The sequence below is a fragment of the Humulus lupulus genome, chromosome 6 (assembly GCF_963169125.1).
Source record: "Humulus lupulus chromosome 6, drHumLupu1.1, whole genome shotgun sequence".
NCBI classification, from domain to species: domain Eukaryota; kingdom Viridiplantae; phylum Streptophyta; class Magnoliopsida; order Rosales; family Cannabaceae; genus Humulus; species Humulus lupulus.
In genome coordinates this window covers 47,663,273-47,690,775 of record NC_084798.1, presented here as the reverse complement: position 1 = coordinate 47,690,775, position 27,503 = coordinate 47,663,273, and the positions used below count along the sequence as shown (strand labels likewise).

Below are 27,503 nucleotides of genomic sequence, written 5' to 3'. Positions count from 1 at the left end.
AAAGTCTCCAAAGATTTCTAAACAAGCTTTGCTAATGGGGAAGAAAGTTTTTGTGAAGCGGATTGAAGAGAAACCAAGCTCTCATAACTCGCCCAAACCCAAGTCATCGAAATCCCAATCTCAGAAATGGAAGTTGGTTTCTGATGTTGCCGAAAGGAGGAAGGCGAAAAATGTGAAATCAAGAAAAGTTATGGGAGATGATCTGAAGGAATCTGTTGTTAAGGTTTCATGTTGTTTGTATTGTATTGTTTTGATGTTGGATTTTAGGGTTTTGCATATTTTTTTTCACTTTGACTATTGAATGTACCAAATTTGTTTCTTGTAATGTTTGCTTGAATATGTATTGTAAGTTTTAGTAATTTGCCCATTTTAAAGTTTCTTATATCATCATGTTGTTTGGTTGTGTTATTATTATTGTTCTGTTTACATTTTTTCGAATTTTATTATGTGTAAAATCGTGATTTACAGTTGAATGAAGATAATGTGTTTGTTTTAATGTTTGTTTGAAATTGCATTATAAGTTATTAGGTTAATTTATAGTTTGTAATTTGTTTTCGGAGCTTATTTTTATTTTTGATTCTGTTTTATTATTGTTGTTTCTAAGTTTACTGTTTGTTTTTGTTGTTGTGTGGTTGTTTTGGTGTTATTTTATTATTGTTTTTTTTGTTTTGTTTTGTTTTTATGTCCGTTGTTGTTTATGTTATTTTTGTTTTGTTGTTTTATGGTTGTTTCATTACTATTTTTGTTAATTTAATTTTTATATATTTTTTTTGTAAGAGTGGCATTACTTAATCAATCCGAAGCAGTATTTTATTGCTTAGGTTGTCTCTTGTTATACTTATCAGGTTATTAAGGACCTTAATAACTATTTTTCTGATAAACAAAAACAAATATTTTCTGAAACTTATTTTGGTAGTTTCTTGAATCTTCCTGCATTTAATCAACAGCCTCAATTAATGCATGGGCTGTTATTGAGGGAAATTAAGCATCCAAATGAGTATGAGCTATGGGTTATGGTTAGTAGTATTAGGTTGAGGTTTAGTATTGAAGAGTTTGCTTTGATTTTTGGTTTAGATTGTGAAGGGGGGTGCAATAATTTGAATTTCAAACAAGAGTCAAATAACTTTTTGGATAAATATTGGCCAGGTTGTGATAAGATTTCTAAGAAATTTATCCATGAGTGTGTTAGGGCTAAGAGGTGGGGTGATGATGATGAAGCTGCTATATAAAGTTGGTTGTTCTATATTTTGTGCAGTGTTTTCTACTTAATTCTAGGAAGGAAAAATAAGTTATGCGTGAAGATTTAGATGTCGTTGATAGTGGTCGTTACAGTGAGTATGCATGGGGTAAGAAATCTTTTGATGAAACCATTATGTCTCTGAAGGGTAAATTAGATAGTTGGTACAATGCTGTACAAAATTCAAATGAGGAGAAGAAAGCTAAACCTTATTATGCATTGGTTGGTTGCCCACATGTGTTTCAAGTATGGTTTTATGAGTGTTGCTGCTATATGGTTGGGAAGTACGGAAAATTGGTTGCTAAAACTATTCTGAGGATTGCTAGGTGGAGTTGTTCTAGTACTCCTGATGAGATTGTTGAAGGTTACTGTTTTTTATATTTCAGCTAAGAATGTATAGTTTTATGTTGTTTATATGTTAGTTTACTGTTGTTTTAGCATTATCTGCCTATTACATTTTAATGTTTTTATGTTTTTTGGTTGTTGTTTTGTAGTTGATGTTGAGAAATCTGAAGCCAAATGATAATGAGGTTGCTGTCTACAAGTTGGGTTGATTTGCTTTCAACGCAAATGGTTATGAAGTTGGGGAAGCAAAAGTAGATTATGTGTCTAATGTGGGTCTTGTTTGTGGTGAAATCCCAATAACTCTCCATGATGGATCCACCCAATTTGATTTTTTAAATGCTAAGATGGATTCGCTAGTGGCTAAGCATGAAGGAATCGATACAGAGTTGTTGGATTTGAAGGAGTATGTGAAGTCTCAATTTATTGTTGTTATTGCTCTGTTGTCTACTATGCAGGAGAAGTTCGATACTATCTTTGTGGATGCATTTAATAAGGTAGTGTTGTTTAGATGTTGTTATGTTATTGTTCTGGTTATGTTACAATCCTGGGTTTTGCATATATGTTTGTTGTTTAATGTTTTTGTTTTTAAATGTAGGGGAAGAGTGATTATGATGATGATGATAAAGGGAGTGACAATGATTATGAGAAGAGTAATGAAAATGAAGAAGAGGTTAACGAGGAAGAAGAAGAGGATGCTGGGAAAGATGAAGGCGAGGACAAGGGGGAAGAAGGAAATTCTTGGTGTAGATATTAAAGGAAAGCAAAATGAGATTAGTGGAGAAGATGATGATGAGATTGATAGTGAAGACACTGAGAGTGACACAGAACAGAAGGTATCTACATAGCCGACTTCAGTCCACTCATGGCATCAAAATGAAGATTTATTTATTGTTTTTGTTATTATGTTTGAAACTTTAGTTTTTTGTTATTTTGTTAAATGTAGTTTTTTTTAACATTGTTTTTTGTTTTTTTTGGACTAAAAACAGGTTTAGTTATTGTCCTGTTCTTGCTTTAATGTATTTATGTTGTTTGATGCATATCCACTTTTTTGGATAATTATCATTGTATGGTTGTAATCATTTTATATTTTCAATGGATATTTTATGTTTTGTTCATTGTTATTGTCAACTTTTTTCTTCATAAAGTTATATATTCATTGTTATTGTTATTATATATTTTAAGTGTGTACAATTTTCTTTTTATTTTTTTCACTATTATTGTTTTATTAATGTTGTAGTGTTGCAATTTTGTTACTAAAATGACCAAATTCAGTAAATGTGTTTTTCTGTTGTTGTTTTTACAGGTGGATGATGTTGTAGCAAATGTATATGATGTTGTGAAACCTATGAAGGAGTGTGAACTTGATGCTTATAAAATCTATGGATTTTGGAGATAATGCAGTTGTTTTGTCTAAGGAAGACATAGCTGAAAACGATATTGTTGTGTCTAAGGATGTTATTGATGAAAAAGATATTGTTTCGGACAAGGTAATTTGTTTATTTTTATTTTATTTTTAAAAATATTTATTTTATTCCATTATTCACTTTTTATTTTTATTTTTGAAGGCTGCCAGTGAAAAATATTTTGATGCGTTTTTCAATCGGTTAAGTCAGCTTTAAATTGAAGAAAATGTGTCTGGACTAGGGGTTGTTTCAAAAATGAAGGTTTGGGTTGTTGTTTATTTGTTGGTGTTTTATTGTTGACATGTTGTTATATATGTTTGGTATCATTCCAAACATTTTTCAATCCATTGTTGTATTACAGATTCTTCACAGTTCCTCTGCAGTTGTTGAAAGCATGATCATTGGTGATCAATTAGGTCGGGAGGGACTTGGTGTTGTACAAGGGCAAAAGTCTAATGCTATTATTTATGGTAGTGTTGTTGAGGTTAAGGATAGTAATATTATAGAGAAGAGAATTATGAAGCATGGACTAGCTTTGAAATCTCCATTTCAGCAAGATTTTATGTCTTCTGGTTTTGGTTTTGGTGAAGAAGGTGAAATATTTCAGATGGTGACTTATGTAGAAGGGTTGTTTCCGCTGGATGACAACATTGGAGAGGTCCCTAATAAGGAGCATGAGAAGGAATTTTATCTTTGGCTTCTTGATGGTCAAAATAAAAGAGCGAAGAATGTTATTCGTGTTTTTTTATTTGAAATTGTTCTTTTTATTTTTAATATGTTTTTTCTTTATTTCAGGAAAAATAATGTTTATTTGAAGGGTAAGAATACATTTAAGCATGCCTTTGACTTTGGAGTTGATACAGTGAATGATAAGGTGTGGTTCCGCACACTCTCTCATTGTGGAGAATGTCTAACACTCAGTGAGTTTTTTTTTGTTCTTATATATAATTTTTGTATTTTTTTCTAATGTTGGTATGGTGTTGCACTTATGTTGTAATGATGTGGTTTATGAGAATTTATTTTGTTTTTCTTTCATGTTGTTTTTAGCCTATTGATGTCATATTCTATTACTTAAGGAAGAAGGGGAAGTATTCAGCTTCTCCCAAGGCGAACTTCACTACAAAAGAATCATTCAACTTCTCCTAAGGCGAACTTCATTTTTAGTGATAGCATATCTTCTCTTTATGAGAAATTTTTGCAAAAGAATTGGGATGCATCAGTTCTTAACCTTAGGCATTCAGTTGCTCAGTTTATTAAAGGTACAAAGCTTATGTGTGGTAAACCATGGATTGAGTGTGACCATGCTTTGTTTCCAATCAATATGACGAAGGAGAGCCATTGGATTCTAGGACATTTGAATATAAGGGAAAGGATTCTTAACATGTATAACTGATTGAATTCTGGGAGGTATGAAGCTGCATCTATGGCAGCTATGGAGCCATATTCTATCTTACTGCCATTGTTTTTTGTGTTGCTGAATTTTCACAATATTAGAAAGGACCCTAGTGCAATTTCTATTTATTACAAGGCTCATTTTTCTGTTGTTAGTGTTGATGGATTGCCTCAACAAGAGGGCAAGTAAGTAATGTCCTATGCTTTTTTATTTGTTCTATTTAATATTTTTAATGCTTGTTTACATTTTACCAATCCATTAAATAGTGTCTATATGTTGATTTTTGTAGCAATGATTGCAAGGAAATTCCATCAAGTGATTTTTCAGTTGAAGATCACCATTCTAGATTGTCTATTCTTCTTTATTCTTATGGAAAAATGAAGCAGATAGAGAACATTGCTAGTCAACCTGAACTTTGAAAGAAGTTTCCTAAAAAAGTTAGCAAAAAGTTGGAAGAAAGTGCAAAAAGCTGCGTTTGAAGGATTCATGATTGTGTTTTTTTTTTTCGGCAGCTTTGTAATAACTCTTTAGCAACAATAGAATAACTTCAAACATTGTTTTTTATTGTTTCTTTTTTATGTAATTTCAGTTTTCTAGACAATTGTCTAGTTTCTATATAGCAACAAGACAACAACATCATCATAATATAAGCAATTATGTTTTAAAAAGAATAACTGGTCATCAATAATTATGACTTAATATCAGTATGATGCATATATCCCAAAATCTATAAAGACAATAAAAAAAACATTTCATTTTAAAACAAGGGAGCAACAAGAATTAATAAATTTCCATCCAATGTTAAGCGTTTAAACTAAAAAAATTGAAACCAATGTTATTTATTTAGGTGATTTGATAAACTAGCATCTTTTTTTGTGTTGCTATGTTATTATTCTCAACCTCTTGGTGGTCGGGTTCGACATGTCTTCCAATTATGACCTCTTTGTCCACACTTGCTGCACTTGTTCTTCTTTTTAGTTTCCTAAGCAGCTATAATTCTTTTTTTCTTTGGTCTTACAGCCTTCACTCTTTCAAATGAAGGCAACACTATGATGTCTTTGAAAAAGTCTGGTAATTCCCAATGATGTTGTTTCCCTACTGAATACACAGTTGCATCATATGTTTCTAACCATACTTTTGTTGTATAGTAATGTGAACAATAATCGTAGGGGTCTATGTTCATCTCCTTCATCACAGCAAGAGCATGACTACATGACATTTCATCCTTCTGAAATCTATTGCAAGTGCGAATTCGTTCTTTAAGATTTATAATCCATGACTTATCTTCTTTAAATACCTCAAACAAATATTCATTTGCTGGCTTTACCTGTATTATATGTTGTATAGGTATGGTGGGAACATTGGAGCAACACAATAGCAACAATAATGATTGGCAGAAATAATTGAAAAAAAAACTAAAAAAAATTGATCATTTTTACAATTAATCTCAAAGAGTATACAAAGTTGTTGGTGAGTGCTTGTTCTGCAACAAGTGTCAATCTTGTCATTGTTTTTTGAGCTAGTTTCCTATTAGTGTATGTCCAATCTTGAAGTAATCCACGCAAACACTCCAAAAGTGTTGTGACAGGTACTTCTCTAGATGCCACGGTGGCTACGTTAAGTGACTCATCAATATTGGAAGTCATTACCGAGTACCTTTGTTTTTGGAGTAGAATCTTGACCATTTATGATATCCAATTTTCTGCAAATAAGGCATTATTTGCTTATCCAAGTTGTCAAGCTCCTTCATATGATATTTGAATTTCTTTTCTGTGTATGTGGTTGCGGCAGCAAAGAAAGGTACACTAGATTCATTGGCATGTTTCTTGTAGGTTATTTTCAGGTTGCTTAACAGGTGGAACATGCAGTAGCCATGTGTTATTTCTGGGAAAATTTTGTTTGTTGCTTTGATTATGCTTTAATGTCGATTAGATATTATACACTGGTCTTATCTAACTTCATATGCTTCTCTTAATTTTGTGAAAACCCACTCCTATGACTTGTTGTTCTCAAAATCTACTATACAAAAAGCAAGTGGGAATATTTTACCTCTTGCATCCTATGCACTAGCAGAGAGCAATGTTCCTCCCTATGCAGACTTCAAGAAAGTGACATCAACAACTATTATAGGTTTGCATTTTTCCCAGCCTCTCAAAGATTTATTCAAGGCCATGAATAGAAACAACAAACTATCATCTTCTCCTTTTTCAAGTGTCAACTATAGTTCCAGGGTTGGTTTTTTGTAGCATGTACAAGTAACTCGATATGAGGTTGTAAGATTCCTTTGCATTTCCTCGTAATTTTCTGAGTGCATGTTCCTTACTTCTCCATGCTTTCATATAATTCATATTTATATCGTATCTATCATTCAAGTCGCCACTGATATCTAGTGGAGTGCATGTTGTTTTCAGGTTGAGAAACTTTGGCTTTATATAGTTGCCTATTAATTTTGATGTTGCTTGTCGTTGATCACCAAATCTGATTTCCAAAGAGCATATGTATATTTTGTAATATTTTTCTGATGATGAATGCTTGTGTTGTTCCATTCCTTGATGCTCTTATGGACCACTTGCAGTTTTTGTCCAAGCAAATAATGTTGTATTATCTAGAGCGTTATTTAAACACCTTGTATTGGAAGTGGTTTGTTATTGCAAAGTAGCTGAGAACGCTTTTTAGTGTTGCCTTGTCTTTGTAGATCTGAACAATTTCGATTTCGGGATGGCAGAGGTTTGTGATTACAAGTGAATTTATATTGTCAAGAGGCCGGTCCTTATTCTTGTTGTTCTCTAGTTGTTCCAACATTTCTGCAGTGACTAACTTTGCATAGTCAATGAAGTCAAATGTTACATTGATTTCTTCTGTGATTTCACATTCTTGTTGCTCTATTATTGATTCTGTTGTTCGTGGTCCATTCTAAATCATCGTCGGTTCTGCTATAATTGTTGCCTCTTTATATGCATAGAGTAAAATTTGATTTGATGTTGTTGTCATGTTTTCTACTGTGTTCACACATAGTGGATATCTTGTGAAGTCAGACTCGTTCATTTTCAGCTGGAAGTAGAAAAGGAGACTTGCATCATCCACTATTTGAGGGGAGGGTAGCCGTCCTTGACTTGATACTGTAGTAGCATTTGTGTTGTTGCCATGTTGCAACGTAATTGCAACAACAATGTATGCACAAGCTCTTCATATTTGCAATTTCTCGGTATCAATTCCCCACTAGGTTCAAAATCAACGTAATTCTTGTTGTCATCCCATTTTCCGCTGCCCTGAATCAATATTGGTAATGTTTCCATTCGGTGAAATGTTAAATTGCAGGGTTATTATATGCAATAACTTACAAACAACAGTAAAACAACGTAAGTAATATATACAGTCTAAATTCTTCAATCAATTTGTTAGCATAAATATCAAATATATTTTTTCAGCATAATTAGATGAATAATGAAGAAAATCTATATGAAAAATAAATGTAATGCCCCGAAATCTCTAATGCGGTTTAATGGCTGGATTAGTAGGCCGGGAGGGCCATAATTGTTTAATTATGCCATTAAATGATTATATGCATGTTTATGTGAATTATATTATAATATGATGTTAAATGCATGCATGTGGGTCCACATTTGAATATTAGGGCATTTTGGTAATTTGGCCCGTTGAGGGCATATTTGTGTATTTTAGTGCATATTGTGATTTATGGATGAGATCCCGTTATTATGGGGATATATCGAGCTATTCAGCATGAGACGATCTTTGTACCGACCCAAATTTACTAATAAGGCTTAAGGGCCTTGATTAGTGTGTCGGGAGGGCATAATTGGAATATATGTGATTTAATGATTAAAAGTATGTTATATGACTATTTGAATATTTGAGATGCATTACTATGTGTATTAGTGTGCATGTAGGCCCTGATTAGGTTAGAAAGGGCATAATTGCAACTTTGGCCCGCCGAGGGCATAACTGTATATAAATGTGATAAATTTTTGAGACCACATTATTATGTGGATACATTTGCGATCTGTGATTCGAGACGATCCTAGTGAGCGGTTAAGCGAAAAAGTCACAGCGGGGATTTATACTCGGCTCGGGGCGAGCCTAGGGGTATGAATGGGAATTTAGAGAATATATTGGGGTTAATTTTGACATTCAGGAATATAATTGGTGATTAATTAAGTGTCGGGAAGTAAGCGGTAAATATTAGAGACACTTGAGGAATTAGCGGGAATTGGGTGAAATTACCAAAATGCCCCTAGGTGGATTAAAAGACTTAGGATTTAAGGGAGGGTATTGTGGTCATTTGGCTTATAAAGGATAGGCATAACTGAGGCTTTATGCTTAGTGGAGTTTGTAGAATGAAATAGAAGTCTGAAGGAAACAAAAGGAAAGAAAAAGAAAGAGAAAGAAGGGAAAGAAAAACAAGGTCTGTTTAGACTCTTCTCCATAATTTCTTGGGGTGTTTTGGAGCTAAGGTTCAGAGGAGAGCTAGGTCAAGCTGAGCAATTAGGTTTCTGAGTTAAGCTTGAGGAATTGGCAGGGAAATTCATTCAGTGGAGGTAAGACTTTGAGGTTTTCTTCACTTTCTGGTTTTGGTGCTGAACTATGATATCTAAGTAGAATTTGATGGGAATTCAAGCCAAGGGTTTGAGGAGGAGGAAGCCAAGGAAGAGTAGAGGATATCCTAACATCAACTTTCCAATTAAAGGTAAGAAACTTTGAGCTTGGACACTTGAATTCTGAAGTTTTGTTGTTTAGCTGAGTTTTTGAACTCTAGGTTCATCTATGGTGAATTCTATGTTTAGAGATGCATGTGATTGGGTTTTGTGTATTTGGGATGCTTGGGATGAGTGGAGTATGTTGATAAGCATGTTTTTAAGTTTGCTTGAAGATTGGAAAAGTTTTGGTAAGGGTTGGCTCGGGTAAATCACAGGAAGGAAAAATGTAGGGTAGTTGGTTCTGTGACTAGCGCTACAACGCTAGCCTTTGGGCGTTGTAGCGCTAGGCTAGGTTGTCTGGGCGCTTTTGGGGTCTGCTCGTAGCGCTGTAGCGCCCTCCAAAGAGCGTTGTAGCACTACCCTGCTTCCAGAAGAGTGCTTTTGCCCGGGGGTTCGAGGTTCAATTCCACCACCCCGTTTGGTGGAATTGGGACTTCTTGAGGGCTCGGGATTGGTCCCGAGGTTAGGTTTTGGACTTGAGGTTTGATGATGATTCTGATCTATGGATGTGACTAGGTGTACGCTAGAGCTTAAGAGGGATCGTGCTTGAGGATCAAGTGAACAAAGCTAGTGAATCTAAAGGTAAGAAAACTGCACCCGGTTATATGTTTGTGATGGGACTAAGTGCTCCCGATATTTGTATAATGTCATAGATGGTATTATTCCATGGGACATTTGATAAACAGCCTAAGGTTGCTGTATACAATATTTGCGCACAGGGCGCGGCTTAGCCACTGGTAGCTGAGGACAGCTTAATATTCACTGAGCTCAGCTTAAGTGGGTCGAAGTCAGTGGGATAAACAGAGGGTGCTACCTAAGGGCGCTAACCCTAGTTATCATTTGTTATTAATTATTGATATGAAATGATATGTATGGTATGCTGAATACTTGATTATCATGGATGTTTGGTCTAATGAGAACTTGCTTGTGTAATATGAGATAGTGGATTATTTATTGATTGATTATGCTCTGTTGTTGTGTTTTCTTGCTGGGCCTTGGCTCACGGGTGCTACGTGGTGCAGGTAAAGGCAAAGGCAAGTTGGACCAATCCTTAGATGGTGAGCTGCGGGGCTGAATGTACATAGTCAGCTGTTCGGCTGCTATGGGCGAGGAGTGGATAAGGACAGGGAATGCCTAATAGTCTGTTTTGCCGTAGAATGGCTAATTACTGTACTTAAATCTTGAATCTTTGTAAATGGTTTTAATCTTATTATTTTTGGGATCCCGTGTAAACAGAGAATGTTATTTATAAGAAATATTGCTTTTGAGACCAAAATATTTTAACCCTAGTTCCATTATAGTTCTAGTAACACGTTTTTAATTAAACGACTTGATTAGCAAGTCTAGCACTTTTATAAACACACAGTGTAACGGTCTTGGCTACCCAGGGCGTTACAACTTGGTATTAGAGCGTCTTAGGTTTATGGGTTCCTGAAGACTAGCTGGACATGTACATTCGTCGCGAAAGACAAGCTCGACTCTGGGTTTGGTAATTGTGTACACATGATTATGTGCTTAAATGATTTGAATGAGATATGACTGTTGATATCTGTTTGATTTATAGGGAGCATGAGATACTGATAGGGTCTGGCCCTTGACAATTGCATGATGTTATTGAGGCATGCTTATCAGCACTGCTATGCATGTGAATGAATATAAGGATGAATATTTGGATAAATTGCTATGAAATTGATTGCTTGTGAATGATTGGAGTTCCAGTGATGGATCACGAAAGGATTATTTCCCTGTCTTCATAGTCTGATTGCCGAGTCGTTGATTGTAGATTGACTTGGATAATTATGCGTCCAAGAAAATCTACGCGACTAGCCGGCAGGTCCGGGACTAGAGATGATGATCAGGGACAGACCCCTCCACCAATCCCTGAGAACTGGCAGCAACTGATGGCAGACATGCAGGCTCGGTTACAGAGCCAAGATGAACATATTCGAATTCTGCTATAGCAGGCTCCATCTGGGAGTGTTACCCCCATTGTGCCACCTACAGTGGTACCTGTTGTGCAGCCAGTTGAGGTTGGGAACAAGTGGGAACCGTTGTATGAGCAGTTCAGGAAACAGCAGCCCCCAATCTTTGAGGGAGGACCAGATCCACTGAAAGCTGAATAGTGGATGACCATGATTACTACCATTCTTGATTTTATGAGGGTAGAGGGACATGACAGAGTGGCCTGTGCAACATATATGCTTAGAGAGGATGCCCGAATCTGGTGGGAGGTGGCATCACAGACTAGAGATGTTACTGCTTTGACTTGGGAAGGATTCAAGGACTTGTTCAGTCAGAAGTATTATAATGTTGCCATCAGGGCAACGAAAGTAAATGAGTTCGTGGGGTTAGTTCAGGGCAGTATGACAGTTATAGAATATGCCCTAAATTTTGACAGACTTGCGAAGTTCGCATCAGACCTTGTGCCTACTGATGCAGCTAGGCAGGGCAGATTCATTAGAGGGCTTAATGTTGTGATTGCCCGAGATGTGAGGATTACAACAGTTCCTGGAGGGACAACTTATGCCTAGGCTGTAGAGATGGCTCTTACCGCTGAGGAAGCGGAGAATAAGATATGGAGAGAGAGTGTAGTGAGACGAGAGGGCCGCAGGGCGGTGCCTCCATATTCTAGTTCTAGTAGGGGCGGAGGCCCCAGTGATTTGAAGAGGAAGACTCCTGCTGCTTTGATCTCTCCTGGTCCATATAGGAGAGGTCGGGGTACTCAGGGTGGCCGTCAGGGAGGCGGTGATACATGGAGGACTTATCCTGAGTGCACAAGGTGCAGAAGACGCCATCTGGGCGAGTGTCGGGCTAAGGCCTGTTATGTGTGTGGGGTGGTGGGACACCTCAAGAAAGATTGCCCGACAGTGAAGAAGGGAGATGCGGGGAAGGTGGACATCTTGACTCCAGCTCGAGTGTTCACCCTGACGCAGGCGGAGGCCGAGGCTAGTCCCTCGGTAGTGACAAGTCAGCTTTCTAGTGCTGGCACTCCTTTTACTGTATTGATTGACTCTGGTGCTACACACTCATTTGTTTCTAGTAAGGTGATTGATAGACTGTGTAGACCTAGTGAGTATTATGTTTCAGGGTTTGGGACTATTTTGCCTTCAAGGGAACTGGTAGTGTCTAGAAGGTGGATTAGAGCACTACCAATGATAGTTGATGGTAAGGAGTTATCAGTAGACTTGATTGAGTTGAGTATGGAGGACTTTGATATGATTCTAGGTATGGATTGGTTGGTTAGATATAGAGCTACCATTGACTGTTGGAGGAAGATGGTGACTTTTGAGCCAGAGGGCGAGGATCCCTTTGTTTTTGTGGGAGCAGTGCTTGGACCCCGCGTACCCAGGATATCGGCGCTAAGAGCCAGAGATCAATTACAAGGAGGGTGTATAGGATTTCTGGCTAGTGTGGTGGATACCACCAGGGTTTCGCCAGTAAGACCGGAAGAGACCAGATTGGTTTGCGAGTTCTTAGATGTGTTTCCTGAGGACTTGTCTGGATTGTCGCCACGTAGAGAGATTCAGTTTGTCATTGAGTTGGCGCCAGGGACAGAGCCAGTGTTGAGGGCACCATATAGGATGGCACCAGCAGAACTGAAAGAATTGAAGATACAGTTGCAGGAGCTTCTAGATTTGGGATTCATCAGGCCTAGTTACTCGCCATGGGGTGCTCCAGTTTTGTTTGTGAAGAAGAAGGACGGGACTTTGAGAATGTGTATAGACTACCAGGAATTGAACAAGTTGACTATCAAGAATAAGTATCCCCTACCAAGGATTGACGACTTGTTCGATCAGCTGCAGGGTAAGACGGTGTTCTCAAAGATTGATCTTCGATCTGGTTATGACCAGCTGAGGATTAAGGATGAGGATATACCAAAGACGCCCTTCTAAATGAGGTACGGGCACTACGAGTTTCTGGTCATGTCGTTTAATTTGACCAATGCCCCAGCAGCCTTTATGGATCTAATGAACAACGTGTTCAAGGATTTTCTGGATCAGTTCATTATTGCCTTCATCGACGACATGTTAGTGTATTCTAGTTCAAAGGCAGAGCACGAGCTTCATATTCGACAGGTTCTTCAGAGGTTGAGGGAGCATCAGTTGTACGCCAAGTTTAAGAAATGTGAATTTTGGTTACCAGAAGTGACATACCTTGGACATATCGTGGGTGCAGATGGGACAAAGGTGGATCCATCTAAGGTAGAGGCGGTTAATGATTGGCCGAGGCCAAGGAATGCCTCGGAGGTGCGGAGTTTTCTTGGTATGGCGGGTTACTACAGACGGTTTGTAGAAGGTTTCTCAAAGATAGCGGCACCGATAACAGAATTGACACGGAAGAATTTGAAGTTTATCTGGTCAGACAAGTGCGAAGACAGTTTTTGAGAGTTGAAACGACGGCTTATTACAGCGCCTGTGTTGAGTCTTCCTTTGGGGGAAGGGAATTTTTTTGTTTATTACGATGCATATGGTTGGGATTAGGCTGTGTGTTGATGCAGAATGAGAAGGTTATAGCTTATGCATCACGACAGCTGAAGGAGTATGAGCAGCGGTATCCTACCCATGATTTGGAGTTAGCAGCGGTGGTATTCCCACTAAAGATTTGGTGACATTATCTGTATGGGGAGAAGTGCGAGGTATATACTGACCACAAGAGTCTGAAGTATTTCTTTACACAAAAGGACCTGAACATGAGACAGAGGAATTGGCTGGAGTTGGTAAAGGACTATGACTGTGATATTCTTTACCATCCAGGGAAAGCCAATGTGGTAGCGGATGCATTGAGCCACAGTGGTCCAGGTCAGTTATATAGTTACATTCAGATCTCAAGGAAGTTAGCTGATGAGATGGTCAGAGCGGGGATAGAGTTGGTGGTAGGCCGTTTGGCCAATATTACTCTGTAGTCAACCCTGCTAGAGCGAATCAGAGAAGGACAGTTGGAAAAAGTTCAGTTACAGGGGATTAGGTAGGATGTCTTAGCGGGAGTAGCTAAGGATTATTCTGTTTCTGAGGTTGGTTTGCTTCGGTATCAGGGATGGATTTGTGTTCCAGCTGATGAGGAAATCAGACAAGAGATACTAGATGAGTCTCATACGACGCCGTACTCACTTCATCCGGGTACCACAAAGATGTAGCAGGATCTACGAATGTTATATTGGTGGCCCAAAAAGGATGTGGTAGAGTACGTAGCCAGATGCTTAACCTGTCAACAGGTGAAAGCTGAACATCAGCGACCAGCAGGGTTGTTTCAGCCTTTGGGTATTCCTGAGTGGAAATGGGAGGACATTGCTATGGATTTTGTGGGAGGAATACCCAGAACAGTGGGGCTTCATGACTCGGTGTGGGTGATAGTGGACAGATACACCAAGTCAGCCCATTTTCTTCCGGTAAGATCGACATATCCTGTGGATCAGTATGCTAAGTTGTATGTGAGAGAGATCGTACATCTCCATGGAGTTCCTAAATCTATAGTGTCAAGCCGGGATCCCATCTTCACTTCCAAGTTTTGGAGTGGTTTGCATAAAGCTTTGGGGACTCAGTTGAAGTTCAGTACAGCCTTTCATCCTCAGACTGACAGACAGTCTGAGAGGACGATTTAGGTGTTGGAGGATATGCTCAGAGCGTGTGTGATTGACTTTGATGGTTCATGGAGTAAGTATCTTCCATTGATTGAATTTTCGTATAACAATAGTTACCAATCAACGATAGGAATGGATCCCTATGAGTTGTTGTATGGGAGGAAGTGCAGATCACCCATTCACTGGGATAAGATGGGTGAGAGGAAGTATTTGGGACCAGACATGGTTCAGAGAACAAGTGAAGCTATAGAAAAGATCCGAGCTAGGATGCTCGCCTCTCAGAGCAGACAGAAAAGCTACGCTAATCCTAAGCGTAGGGACGTGGAATTCCAGGTTGGGGACCACGTGTTTCTCCGAGTTTCGCCATTGCGGGGAGTGAGGAGGTTTGGAAAAAAAAAGGCAAGCTAAGCCCTAGATTCATTGGACCATTTGAGATCTTGGAAAGGATTGGTAAGGTGGCTTACAGACTAGCCTTGCCACCATCGTTGTCTGGAGTTCATGATGTATTCCATGTTTCTATGCTCCGGAAGTACGTCTCAGATGTAACTCATGTATTTGGCTTATGAAGAGCAACCGGTTCAGATCATGGATCGGAACGATAAAGTATTGCAGAATAAGACGATTCCTCTTGTTAAAGTGTTGTGGAGGAATAGTAAGGTCAAGGAGGCGACCTGGGAGCCTGAAACGACGATGCAGGATCCATATCCTGAGTTATTCAGGTAAATTTTGAGGAGGAAATTTTCATTAGGAGGGGATAGTTGTACCGACCCAAATTTACTAATAAGGCTTAAGGGCCTTGATTAGTGTGTCGGGAGGGCATAATTGGAATATATGTGATTCAATGATTAAAAGTATGTTATATGACTATTTGAATATTTGAGATGCATGGCTATGTGTATTAGTGTGCATGTAGGCCCTGATTAGGTTAGAAAGGGCATAATTGCAACTTTGGCCCGTCGAGGGCATAACTGTATATAAATAAGATAAATTGTTGAGACCACATTATTATGTGGATACATTTGTGATCTGTGATTCAAGACAATCCTAGTGAGCGGTTAAGCGAAAAAGTCACGGCGGGGATTTATACCCGGCTCGGGACGAGCCTGGGGGTATGAATGGGAATTTAGAGAATATATTGGGGTTAATTTTGACATTCAGGAATATAATTGGTGATTAATTAAGTATCGGGAAGTAAGCAGTAAATATTAGAGACACTTGAGGAATTAGTGGGAATTGGGTGAAATTACCAAAATGCCCCTAGGTGGATTAAAAGACTTAGGATTTAAGGGAGGGTATTGTGGTCATTTGGCTTATAAAGGATAGGCATAACTGAGGCTTTATGTTTAGTGGAGTTTGTAGAATGAAATAGAAGTCTGAAGGAAATAAAAGGAAAGAAAGAGAAAGAGAGAGAATGGAAAGAAAAACAAGGTCGGTTTAGACTCTTCTCCACCATTTCTTGGGGTCTTTTGGTGCTAAGGTTCAGAGGCGAGCTAGGTCAAGCTGAGCAATTAGGTTTCTGAGTTAAGCTTGAGGAATTGGCAGGGAAATTCATTCAGTGGAGGTAAGACTTTGAGGTTTTCTTCACTTTCTGGTTTTTGTGCTGAACTATGATAGCTAAGTAGAATTTGATGGGAATTCAAGCCAAGGGTTTGAGGAGGAGGAAGCCAAGGAAGAGTAGAGGATATCCTAACATCAACTTTCCAATTAAAGGTAAGAAACTTTGAGCTTGGACACTTGAATTCTGAAGTTTTGTTGTTTAGCTGAGTTTTTGAACTCTAGGTTCATCTATGGTGAATTTTATGTTTAGGGATGCATGTGATTGTGTTTTGTGTATTTGGGATGCTTGGGATGAGTGGAGTATTTTGATAATCTTGTGTTTTAATTTTGGTTGAAGATTGGAAAAGTTTTGGTAAGGGTTAGCTCGAGTAAATCGCAGGAAGGAAAAATGTAGGGTAGCTGGTTCTGTGACTAGCGCTACAGCACTAGCCTTTGGGCGTTGTAGCGCTAGCCTAGGTTGTCTGGGGGTTTTTAGGTTCTACTTGTAGAGCTGTAGCGCCCTCCAAAGAGTGCTGTAGCGCTACCCTGCTTCCAGAATAGGGTTTTTGCCCGGGGGTTCGGGGTTCAATTCCACCACCCCGTTTGGTGGAATTGGGACTTCTTGAGGGCTCAGGATTGGTCCCGAGGTTAGGTTTTGGACTTGAGGTTTGATGATGATTCTGATCTATGGCTATGACTAGGTGTACGCTAGAGCTCAAGAGGGATTGTGCTTGAGGATCAAGTGAACAAAGCTAGTGAATCTAAAGGTAAGAAAATTGCACCCGGTTATATGTTTGTGATGGGACTGAGTGCTCCCGATATCTGTATAATGTCATAGATGGTATTATGCCATGGGACATGTGATAAACGGACTAAGGGTTCCGTATACAATATTTGCACACAGGGCGCGGCTTGGCCATTGGTAGCCGAGGACAGCTTAATATTAACTGTGCTCGGTTTAAGTGGGCCGGAGTCAGTGGGATAAACAGAGGGTGCGGCCTAAGAGCGCTAACCCTAGTTATCATTTGTGATTAATTGTTGATATGAAATTATATGTTTGGTATGCTGAATACTTGATTATCATGGATGGTTGGTCTAATGAGAACTTGCTTGTGTAATATGAGATAGTGGATTGTTTACTGAACGATTATGCTCTGTTGTTGTGTTTTCTTGCTGGGCCTTGGCTCACGGGTGCTACGTGGTGCAGGTAAAGGAAAAGGCAAGTTGGACCAATCCTGAGTTGGAGAGCTGCGGGGCTGAATGTACATAGTCAGCTGTTTGGCTGCTATGGCCGAGGAGTGGATCAGGACAGGGAATGCCTAACAGTCTGTTTTTCCTTAGAATGGCTAATTACTGTACTTAAATCTTGAATCTTTGTAAATGGTTTTAATCTTATTATTTTTGGGATCCCGTGTAAACAGAGAATGCTATTTATAAGAAATATGGCTTTTGAGACCAAAATCTTTTAACCCTAGTTCCATTATAGTTCCAGTAACACGTTTTTAATTAAATGACTTGATTAGCAAGTCTAGCACTTTTATAAACACACAGTGTAACGGTCTTGGCTACCCAGGGCGTTACAATCTTATTATGCAAATTAGCGGTTTTGTCATAACGGCATCAATTATTGGGATATTGGATAATGAGAATGGTTTTTTGATGATAAATTGGGAGTTCTTGGGATTTGGATGAAATTCTTGGAGTTTTGACTATTTTTCCCCAGGGATGTTTTTGGGACCCCGAGCATTAGGTTTTATTTAAGGTTACTTAAGCCTGAAGTAGTCTCTTAGAAAGAATCGTATGTTTAAAATACTTTTTCTCTCTCTCGTTAACCTTTGTGACGTCCGTGGCAATTTCGAAGAAATCTTGAGTTCTAGGAGTGGGAATCAGGCGAGGATTGAGGCATAGCGATCCTAGGAAAGATTAGAAGCTTCGTGATTGAAGTATTTAACGAGAAACAACCCAATCAAAGGTAGTCTAAGTTTTATGTTTTGAGTTTTTAGAGTTTCTAAGCTCTGAATTTGATTTTGTGTATCGATGAGTTTTTTATTCGTTTGAGCCTCGGGATTTGATAATTTTGGATCATTGGGAAGTTTGGGAACTTTGATTTTTGGATTTGGAGATGTTTAGGTATGTTTTTGGAAGGTTTAGAATGTGGAAAAATGGAGTTATGGCTGGTTCCCGGGTGGGGGCCGCGGCTCAAGCTCGAAGAAGAAGGAGGTGAGGTTTGTGTGTGCTGGGCGCCGCAGTGCTTGCTCCTGGTGTGGCTGGGTGCCACGGATCAAGGTTCTAGGCTCGCGGCTCATGAAGGGTTTTTAGGCCAATTGGGTTTTTTGATCATGGGAACTCAGTTTTAGTCCTCGGGATCGTTCCTACTACCCGAATTAGTGGGATTCAATGTCCCGGAGGTTAGATGTTGGTTCGGGAACCTTTGTTATTCATTTTATTGATAGTGTCCCATATTTGGTTATGACTAGGTGATCGCTAAAGGACTTAACGGTTGATTGTTCTCAAGGGTCGTTCTTTTATTCATTCTCACTCGAATCATAGGTAAGAAAATTGCACCCTGTGTATATGACATGCGTTATTGTTGTTGAGGCATGTTGGTTATTAAATGTTGACATTGATTGCATATTAAATGCTTAGCAAATCTTGCTTATCTGTGAATGGCACTGACTAGTTAGGGTCGGCACTGGTCGCATATTACTGACCAGAGAGTCAAAAACGGCATAAGCGTCATGAACGCAGGGCCGATAAAAGAATGGATCTAATCGATATCAGCGTTGAATGACTCTAGGAGAATTAATTCTGGACCGACCCTAAGGTCGATGAAAATTATAAGCGCTTGACTAGTCTAGGACTAGTTACTCAGAGCTAGGGCTTAAGGCCTAGGTGACTGCTTGTCACGTGGATAAGGAGTGGAATCCCATGGTTGTGACTCTATGGTCATGCGATAGGTTATGTTGGTGACCAGTTCATCAAACACCTATCTTGATAAGCTAGTGAAAGGATCACTTATTTGTAAAGCCCAGGTGACCCTATCGTCACTTGACTAATGGGAACGGAACCCACTTTAGTGACTTTTCCAATTGTCACTCCTCTATTTTGGACTGAAAGTCCTGAATGATTATTATGATCATTGTTGATATTATACTCATGCAATATTGTGTTTTCTTGCTGGACTTTGGCTCATGGGTGCTATGTGGTGCAGGTAAAGGGAAAGAAATGCTCACCCAGCCTTGAGTGGAGAACTTAGGTGGTGTTGTGTACATATGCGGCCGCTTGACCACCACGGTCAAGGAGTTCTCAGAGGAACTAGGGGGTTTACCTTATTTTTGCCGCTTAGGTCGGCAGGTTGTAAATTTAAATTTTAATGACCATTTTGAGTTGTAAATAACTTGTAAATGTTTTGATGGGCCCATGAACAGTTTTATGTTTTAAATAAAATATATCATTTCCTTTTGATTGGTTTTCCACCTTACCCTATTAATAACACCTAGAAGCATGTTTTTAACCAAAGAACTCAGGTAGCGAGTTATATTCACGGTTCAACGTTCACAGTAACTGTCCTGGGATAACCAGGGCGTTACAATACATACCTGGTTGTGATATTTTAATGAGATTAATTGTCACAACAACTATTTTCCAACAATTTCTTCCTTGATCTGAATTTTTCTACAAAATTGAAGCGAAGATTATGAGATTATTCGTGCAGTTTTGATGAATTATTTTTTTAGTTTTTGTTGGGGTTTTTTGTTGCTTACCTTATAATTCACTTGTTTTCCCCAGAAATTGAATGTGTCTAGCCATTTTCAACATAGCTGTTGTTGTCTTTTTGTTGTAAACCTTTCTGCCCAAAATCAAACCGTACGCCATTGTTGTTGATGGTTTCTCAGATCGGGATTGGGTTGTAGATGTGGGTTTGTTTTTCAGATCGAGATCTGTCATTGTTGTGGTGTTTTTTTCAGATCTGAATCATATGTAGTTGGGTGTTGTTTCAGATCGTAATCATCTGTAGCTTTGTTGTGGTTTTAGGTCGAGCATCACCGTTGTTTGGATTCAAAATTGTTGTGGGTTTCATGATAGTTTTTGGCTGCAGTTTCATTGTTGTTTGAGGTGGATATTGGATGTTGTTGCAGCCAGAAGTTGTTGTGGGTAATCCTTGACAGAGAGTATACCTTGTCGCCTGCAAGAGAGAGGATCGATAGAGAGATGAAGTAGTATTTTTGTAATTTTCAATTTTTTTTTTTTTGGTGTGGAAGTAAAAAATTTCATGCTATAGTAATTATGTTAGTTTTTAATACTTTTTGGTCATCATAGAAAAAATCTCAAAATATTATAAATAACCCTCTCGTATTTTAAACAGTCAAAATGAATTCCTTCCATCAATTTCTAGTCAATTTTTAAGACAAAAATATTCTCACTTAAAATACATTAATATATTTTAAAAAATTATAAATATTTTGTAAAATTAATCAATTAAACTAAATATTTAAAATAAATAAAAATAGATAAAAAAAATATTGTTTTATTTTTGCATTTTTATCTAAATAGAACTTTATGTTTTATTAATCAATTTTATAATTATTTACAAAATATTATAAATATATTAATACACAAAAAAAAAACTTGATTGATATAGTTTTCATTTGTTTTAGTTTTAGACTTTGATTTATTTTAAATTTTAATTTTTTCTAATGAATTTTACAAATTATCTAAATAATTAAGAGATGGTGGAAAATATAAGAGAAAGGCTTTACATCATGAATGGTTGAGCTACTGTGATCTTATTTATAGAGTTTGAATGATACAACCTATTGTAAAGCATCATAACATAAATATAAGTACAGTTGTACACTTAGCTAATAATCAATAACAACATCCTAACTGAATTAACAAAGTGATTAAGTGTATTCTTTAACAGGTCCCCTCAAATTGATAGTCCTGAGAAGAACAATCAATTTGATTCAAATTGTATAGAGCTAAGCTGTGAAGCTTCAATATGTATCTTGTGCAGCTGGGGCAACAGGTACAGTTGTGGAGAGCTCAAGATACTACCACTTCGAAGCAGATAACTCGCAACCAATCTCACCTAGTCGAACAGTTAGTAGCTTATCACCCCACTTGTGCTTACTTGCTTAATATTTAAGAGTATCCTTAATATGTAGCTCAATATGACTTGGATGTTCAAACTGAAGTAGGGAAGAAGACTAAAAGGGATCATGAGAAATAATAGCTGAAGTTGTAAATGAAAAAAAAATATATATATATATATATATATGGAAATGGAAAGTGGGTGAAGTTTGTTGATGAGCTGATGTAGTAGAGATAGGAAAATGAAAAGTGATTGGATTGTATGGTGGAAAATGTAAGGATAGTGGTTGAAAAGAAATGGACAATAGGTGAGTTGTAATTGCAATTTGGCATATGAGAAAATAGGAGATCCTTGTGAAGATCTTAGAAAATGAATAAATTGTAATGAAAGCATTAGTGGGGTATGAAAGTATAGAGCTAAAGAGAAAGTGAAGACATGTTTATGAACACGTTGATGAACAGTAGCCAGTGGCAATTCGAATGACAGTGAAAGTAAAATTATAGGCAATGAAATTATAAAGATAGTGAAAAAAATGAGTAACATGCTAACAACAGTGGATAGTGGAAATTTTGAAATAATTACAGGTAAGGTTTGACAAGGTTGGTGGATTCATTACGGAGAGGAAGATGAGGCAAGGACATAAGAAGATGCAACTATGGCTATGATGGTAGTGGCTTATGGGAGTCACTAAGGAAATGAATAACCCAAAACTAGAAAACACAGGTTCCATGAAATGGTAGCAATAAGAGTCCAAACTTTCTATAGCAGTCGATAATAAATTTGGCATTGTACTTTTCTTCCTACACTAGGGGATCTGTTATTATTGGTGAACTGAGATCTAGAGGAGCCAAAATTGTTGTTGTTGACAAGGGTATTTCATCGAAGAGATTGTGAACGAGGATTATGAAAATTCCTTATGAAATGTTTATTTCTTGAAGCTGATCTCTATAAGAGATTTTTTCACAGAAGGCAACCAATTGGTGATCGGAAGAGAGCTTTTCTTTATGGTCCAAAGCTGAATTTCTTTGGGTATGATGGTCTTCCTGAGGAGCCGTTGTAACGTCCCAAATTTTTCAGACTCGATAATGCGAAAATATAAAGTTTTCATGTAACAAAATGTCTCAAAAACCCGTATAAAAAAACATTTTAAAAATCAAATGGCCATACTTAATATTTAATACAAACATAGTTTATGGAAATAAAATGACATTTCCGAAAACAAAACAGCTTCCCAAAAGGTCGGTCCACATGTACATCCACAAAGTAGACTCCAACGCTCACTACTCTGCTTTGCCCTTATTCTTACCTACAACAGGAAACAACTAGGTAAGCAAAAATGCTTAGTAAGTTCAACTTTAAAACAAAAGCATGCAGAGAAGACAGGTGGTCACTGACCAAGTTACTGTCCACTGATAACAATAGCTCACAAAATTAGGGTTCCGGATCCTAAGCAATCAATTTCAAGAACGCAAAAGCATCTTGGCAAACTTATGGTTATGCCTGATAACCAATGGCAAACTATTTCATATAAACAGATAAAACCCTGCACTCAGAAAATCCCAAAGCAAACAGATATAATATATCACAATATAATTCGAGACCAACGCTCGACAATTTCCAACTACTTGGGCGTATCACGCCCTCCAAAAATGTTGCTAATCAGTAGGGGAGAACTAGGTCTCAACACTAAGATCTAGCCAATAAATATCCCCATCAAGGGTAACTATCGAGTTACCTAGGGCATCGTTACTTATCCAAGGGTAAATCCCTCACAAGGGTAACCATCAAGTCACATAGGGCATTGTTACTATTCAAGAGTGTATTCGAAGTTACACGAGTTTACAGAGATTTCTATGTTAATCAGTGGTGTTGGTGAGCAGTTGCCCCTAGGGTATTCACCCTCACTCAAACTTGGCAACCCTTAGTATCTCTAGGCACTCTCACTAAATGGCCAATATTCACGACTACTATCCAGGAATAACTTATCAGAGCACTTTCTTGGGTTCTAACCGTTCAATGATTAAGTAAGCATGAGGGGCCCTAGGTCCCATTAATTTTGGCGCCCCTAGGTTTAAACCAGCAATCCTCATCTCTTGGCCACTCGTCGCGGTAGTGAACCGGACATAATAAAATCAAACAAGTAGTGTGATGGGGATCAGATGTCTTGGATATGATGGATATCTATTGTTCATATTTTATGAATTAGCACCTACTATACTAACGTCTCTAAGCAAACTTTCTACGACAATGTATATAGGTGCATGTGTCTCTATACTAACATGCAATGCACTTGTTGTTTAATGTTGTAGCCTCACAATAAAATTTGACATACTTGGAGTCCTTAGCTCTCAGCAGGATTTCACCCTCCAATGTACAATCCAGTTATGCTTAGCCAATACTGTAATTATCCATACAATATACCCGGATTAATTATGGCACTCATAATTCATTATTATTATTATTATTTTGGACAGTATAGTCATTTTCAAAAATCATTTGTAAGGATTAAAGATCTTTATTTGGTTTTAAACTCATTCAAGAAATGCACACTTAAAAATTTGAGACTAAGCCCTAAGTCTCGGGGAGACCTATCCTATGGTCTCGATACCTAGGCTCGGGTATCGCAATAGTATTTTCCCATAATGTGCTAAAAATCTTATTCTTTAAAAATTCTGCTATTAACTCGTACTTTCAACAAGTTGGTTAAACATATAAAAGATTTTAGCCGGTATTATATCCATAAAATACTAATTAAATTCCTCAATTATTTTTCAAGAAAATAATCTCTTAATTTTCCTTTTATTTTTCTTAAGGTTTTAATCTCTAAAAATTGTTTTAAGAAAATAGCCTAATTTTAACTTAATTAGGAAAAACCGTTATTAATTTATTTTAAGACTTACCAAGTATTTATCTTGCAATATGTACAAAAATGTATTTTTTTTTCTTAAGTTCCAAAAACTCATTTTTGCACTAAGTGTGAAAACCTCATTTTTCACATTTTTAACTACATACTTTGTTAGGTCATAACTTGAAATTTTGTTACCAAAATTTTCCAATTTAATCATTGGTATGCCAATTAGGTCTTTGTAAAATATTAGGTCAAAACGATCATTTTTTAATGGTGAAAATATTTTTCAAATATTAAGGTAAACATGACCTTATTTTCAAGTCCTTATTTTTTTTTTCAAACTTTGGCACTTAATAACTCTCAGACCGTTCAGTATTTTGTTACCAAATTTTATAGTGGAATACTAGGTTATGCCAAAAACATGTCCACCAAATTTTACCAAAAACTGGATTCATGTGCTCTATACAGTGGCTGTCCAAACTTGGTCCCGAATTTAAAAATACGAAAAAAATAGTTTTTTACCTAAACTTTGAAATAGCTTAACTCACTCATTTCTAAACATTTTTTAGTATTTCAAAAGCTCAAACTCATGTTCTCTATCATAACAACATTACATTATAATTTATTTTCATAAAATAAGTATACATTGGATGTTTTACCCCTTGGAAGTCACGGCCCAAAACTTGTATATATATTTTTTTGTTTTAGGGTTTTCAACAAAACCCTTAGGGATTTTGGGTCCCTATTTTCAAAAATCAACATACAAGCATCATAAAAATTATCAAACAACTACCATATCCTTATAACACCATCAATAAGAAACTTTAAGAATCAATAAGAAACTTTAAGCTTAAAATAACAACCATTAAAGGCCATCTTTTTACCTCTTGTTGTTCTTGTTTTGGGTTTTGATGTTTCTCCTAGCTTTAGAACCTTCAAGACTCTTTCAAAACCTTAAAACAACTCCCCCAACAATATATATAGTTAGTTATTGAACGATCTATGGTTAAAAACTCTACATAAGTCAAGATTTTGAAACTTTTACCTTAGGGAAAAACTCTTCCAAAATCAAAGCTTAAGATTTCAAGCTTTCTTAGTGTTCTTGGTAGTTGAAAATGGTAAGAACACTTGAGAGAAATTTTTTGAAGAGATGAGAGTGAGAGTAAAGAGAATGGGTCAGTTGGGTGAGGGTTTGGATGAGCATAACAACTAAAATAATATCTAAACACTTGAGTGTTTTACCTTTATCATTTTGTGTCATTATCCCCAATTTAAGTGTGATTGACCTTAATCAATTTGGTCAAAAAAATTAATATCCTCACATTGCCAGCCTCCTCTTTTCTATTTATGTATTTATATTTTTTTTCTTCTTTTTATATAAAGGTTAATAAACATTTCCTAAGAATTTGTCTTTTTTTTCCAAAAATCCAAAATGACTTTCTATAACCATTTTAACTCTTATAATTTTTTTTAAAGAAAATAAAACTTAACACATAGTAATTAAATTAAATGTCTCTCACATTGAATTTAATTATTCATACAATACAATTTAACCTAAGGTCCATTTATGGAATAAAATTCCCTAATTCGGTAAAATTAAACATTTAACACAAATTGCCCTAAAATTTCCATTTCTTCTTAGGTTTATTACTTTTGACCAAACTTTAATTTTTATGAATTTATTTTATGCCCAAAATATATTTTTCATAGTTTTTCATTTTATTTTCCGAGATTTTTACCCGATTAGGGTATTTGTGTCGATCCAAGAACGAAAGTCTTATCTTAACTTTTAATCACAAACTTCATAATTTGGCTAGCAATAACTCATGGAAATAAATTCCAAATAAATATAATATTATTTAAAATAATACTCTTAACTCAGGGGAAACAATCTCGACCCAAGTCGTTTAAAGGTACCTGAAATGCAGGGCGTTACAGCTGCGACCACACTAATTTGGAAATAAATATTGATCTTGAAGTCTTGAAGTCCTTCCTAAGCTCTCACAAAGCAACAAGTCTGTTCCTAAATCGAAGGGGTTTCTAGACACCTCCGGTGGTCGACGCCAACTGCTTCCTTGGAACCTTGCCTTCGGTGGACTTGCAGACAGTTTTCTTGGTACGAACCTATTGAAGAGCAAGAAGGCTGAGGGAAAATAGTTGTGTTTTGTTTCTTTCTTGAGAGCTATGGCTATGAAGGGGAGGACTGAGAAGACAAAAAAATAATGAAACAGAGGTTGATTATGAGTTGTATGAGAGATTTTACTCAAATCTAACAAAACTGAATGAGAAAAAAATTGGTGTTTGGGGAGAAAAATGAGAGAGAAAACGGAACAAGATCAAAAGACCCCAACCAGACGAGAAGATGGAGGAAATTTTATTTGTTTTTTTTTTAAGAAGCGAAAAAATGATTTGATAATAAAAAAAAATAGGGTTGAATGTAGAAAAAGAAGCCATTGGTGGACAAAAAAGAAAGGAAGTGAAAGACAAAGGAAAAACAAACGAGAAAGTGAAAGAAATAAAACAAGAAAGTGAAGGAAAGTGTAGGACCATGTAATGACCCACTAATTCTAAGACTTTAGACCATTAAAACTACTAGACATAGTTATGATTTTAAATAAAACATACATAAGGAATATTCATAACTTTATTAAAAACTCCAAAGTAAATATTGAAATACATAAATGAGTGATATGGGATCCCATTGTTTTAAAATAAAAACATAACTTTAAACTAAAAGAAATTTTTTACAAAGCTAAATGTGGAAAATACATAAAAAAAAACATAATTTAAAGAGACTAAAAATAACGTCGTCGTCGAATCGTCACGCAGTCCATCGAATCCCTTCATCCTTAATACACAAACCAAGCTACCAAGAATCCTTCCGCCGCCATAACTATTTTCCTGCATACATAAAAATAAAGGAATGAGCCTAATGCCTAGCAAGAAAAACTACTAGCACATACAATATTAAACATAAGCATAAGACTACAAAACATATACTATAAAACAACATATGCTATAAATCATATATCACAATTCTGACCCATGTACATGTTAAACATTAGGGTTTGCTAGCTAAGCAACTATGAGCCTCGAAATACATTGAGGTTTGCTAACTAAGCAACTATGAGCCCTAGATAACGTAAAGACATTGGGTTTACTAGCTGAGCAACTATGAGCCTCAAAATACATTGAGGTTTGCTAGCTAAGTAACTATGATCCCCTAGCAACATAAAATCATATTCATATATATATATCATAACATATAAGCATATAGAAACTATCATATTTTCCTTACCAACACCGGGATATTTGAGAACAAGGACGGAATTTGGAACACTCTTAAAACCAAC

At 36.9% G+C, this 27,503-nt stretch overlaps 1 protein-coding gene across 1 annotated transcript; it reads right to left on the bottom strand.

Moving 5' to 3' along the window:
* Positions 1–5,360: 5,360 nt before the first annotated feature.
* LOC133785050 (uncharacterized) lies at positions 5,361–6,024 on the bottom strand. The gene is made up of 2 exons (XM_062224312.1): positions 5,818–6,024; positions 5,361–5,705 (listed from the first exon to the last, which is right to left on the bottom strand). Exons 1-2 carry the CDS (start codon positions 6,022–6,024, stop codon positions 5,361–5,363), a joined length of 552 nt encoding a protein of 183 aa, XP_062080296.1.
* Positions 6,025–27,503: the final 21,479 nt, after the last annotated feature.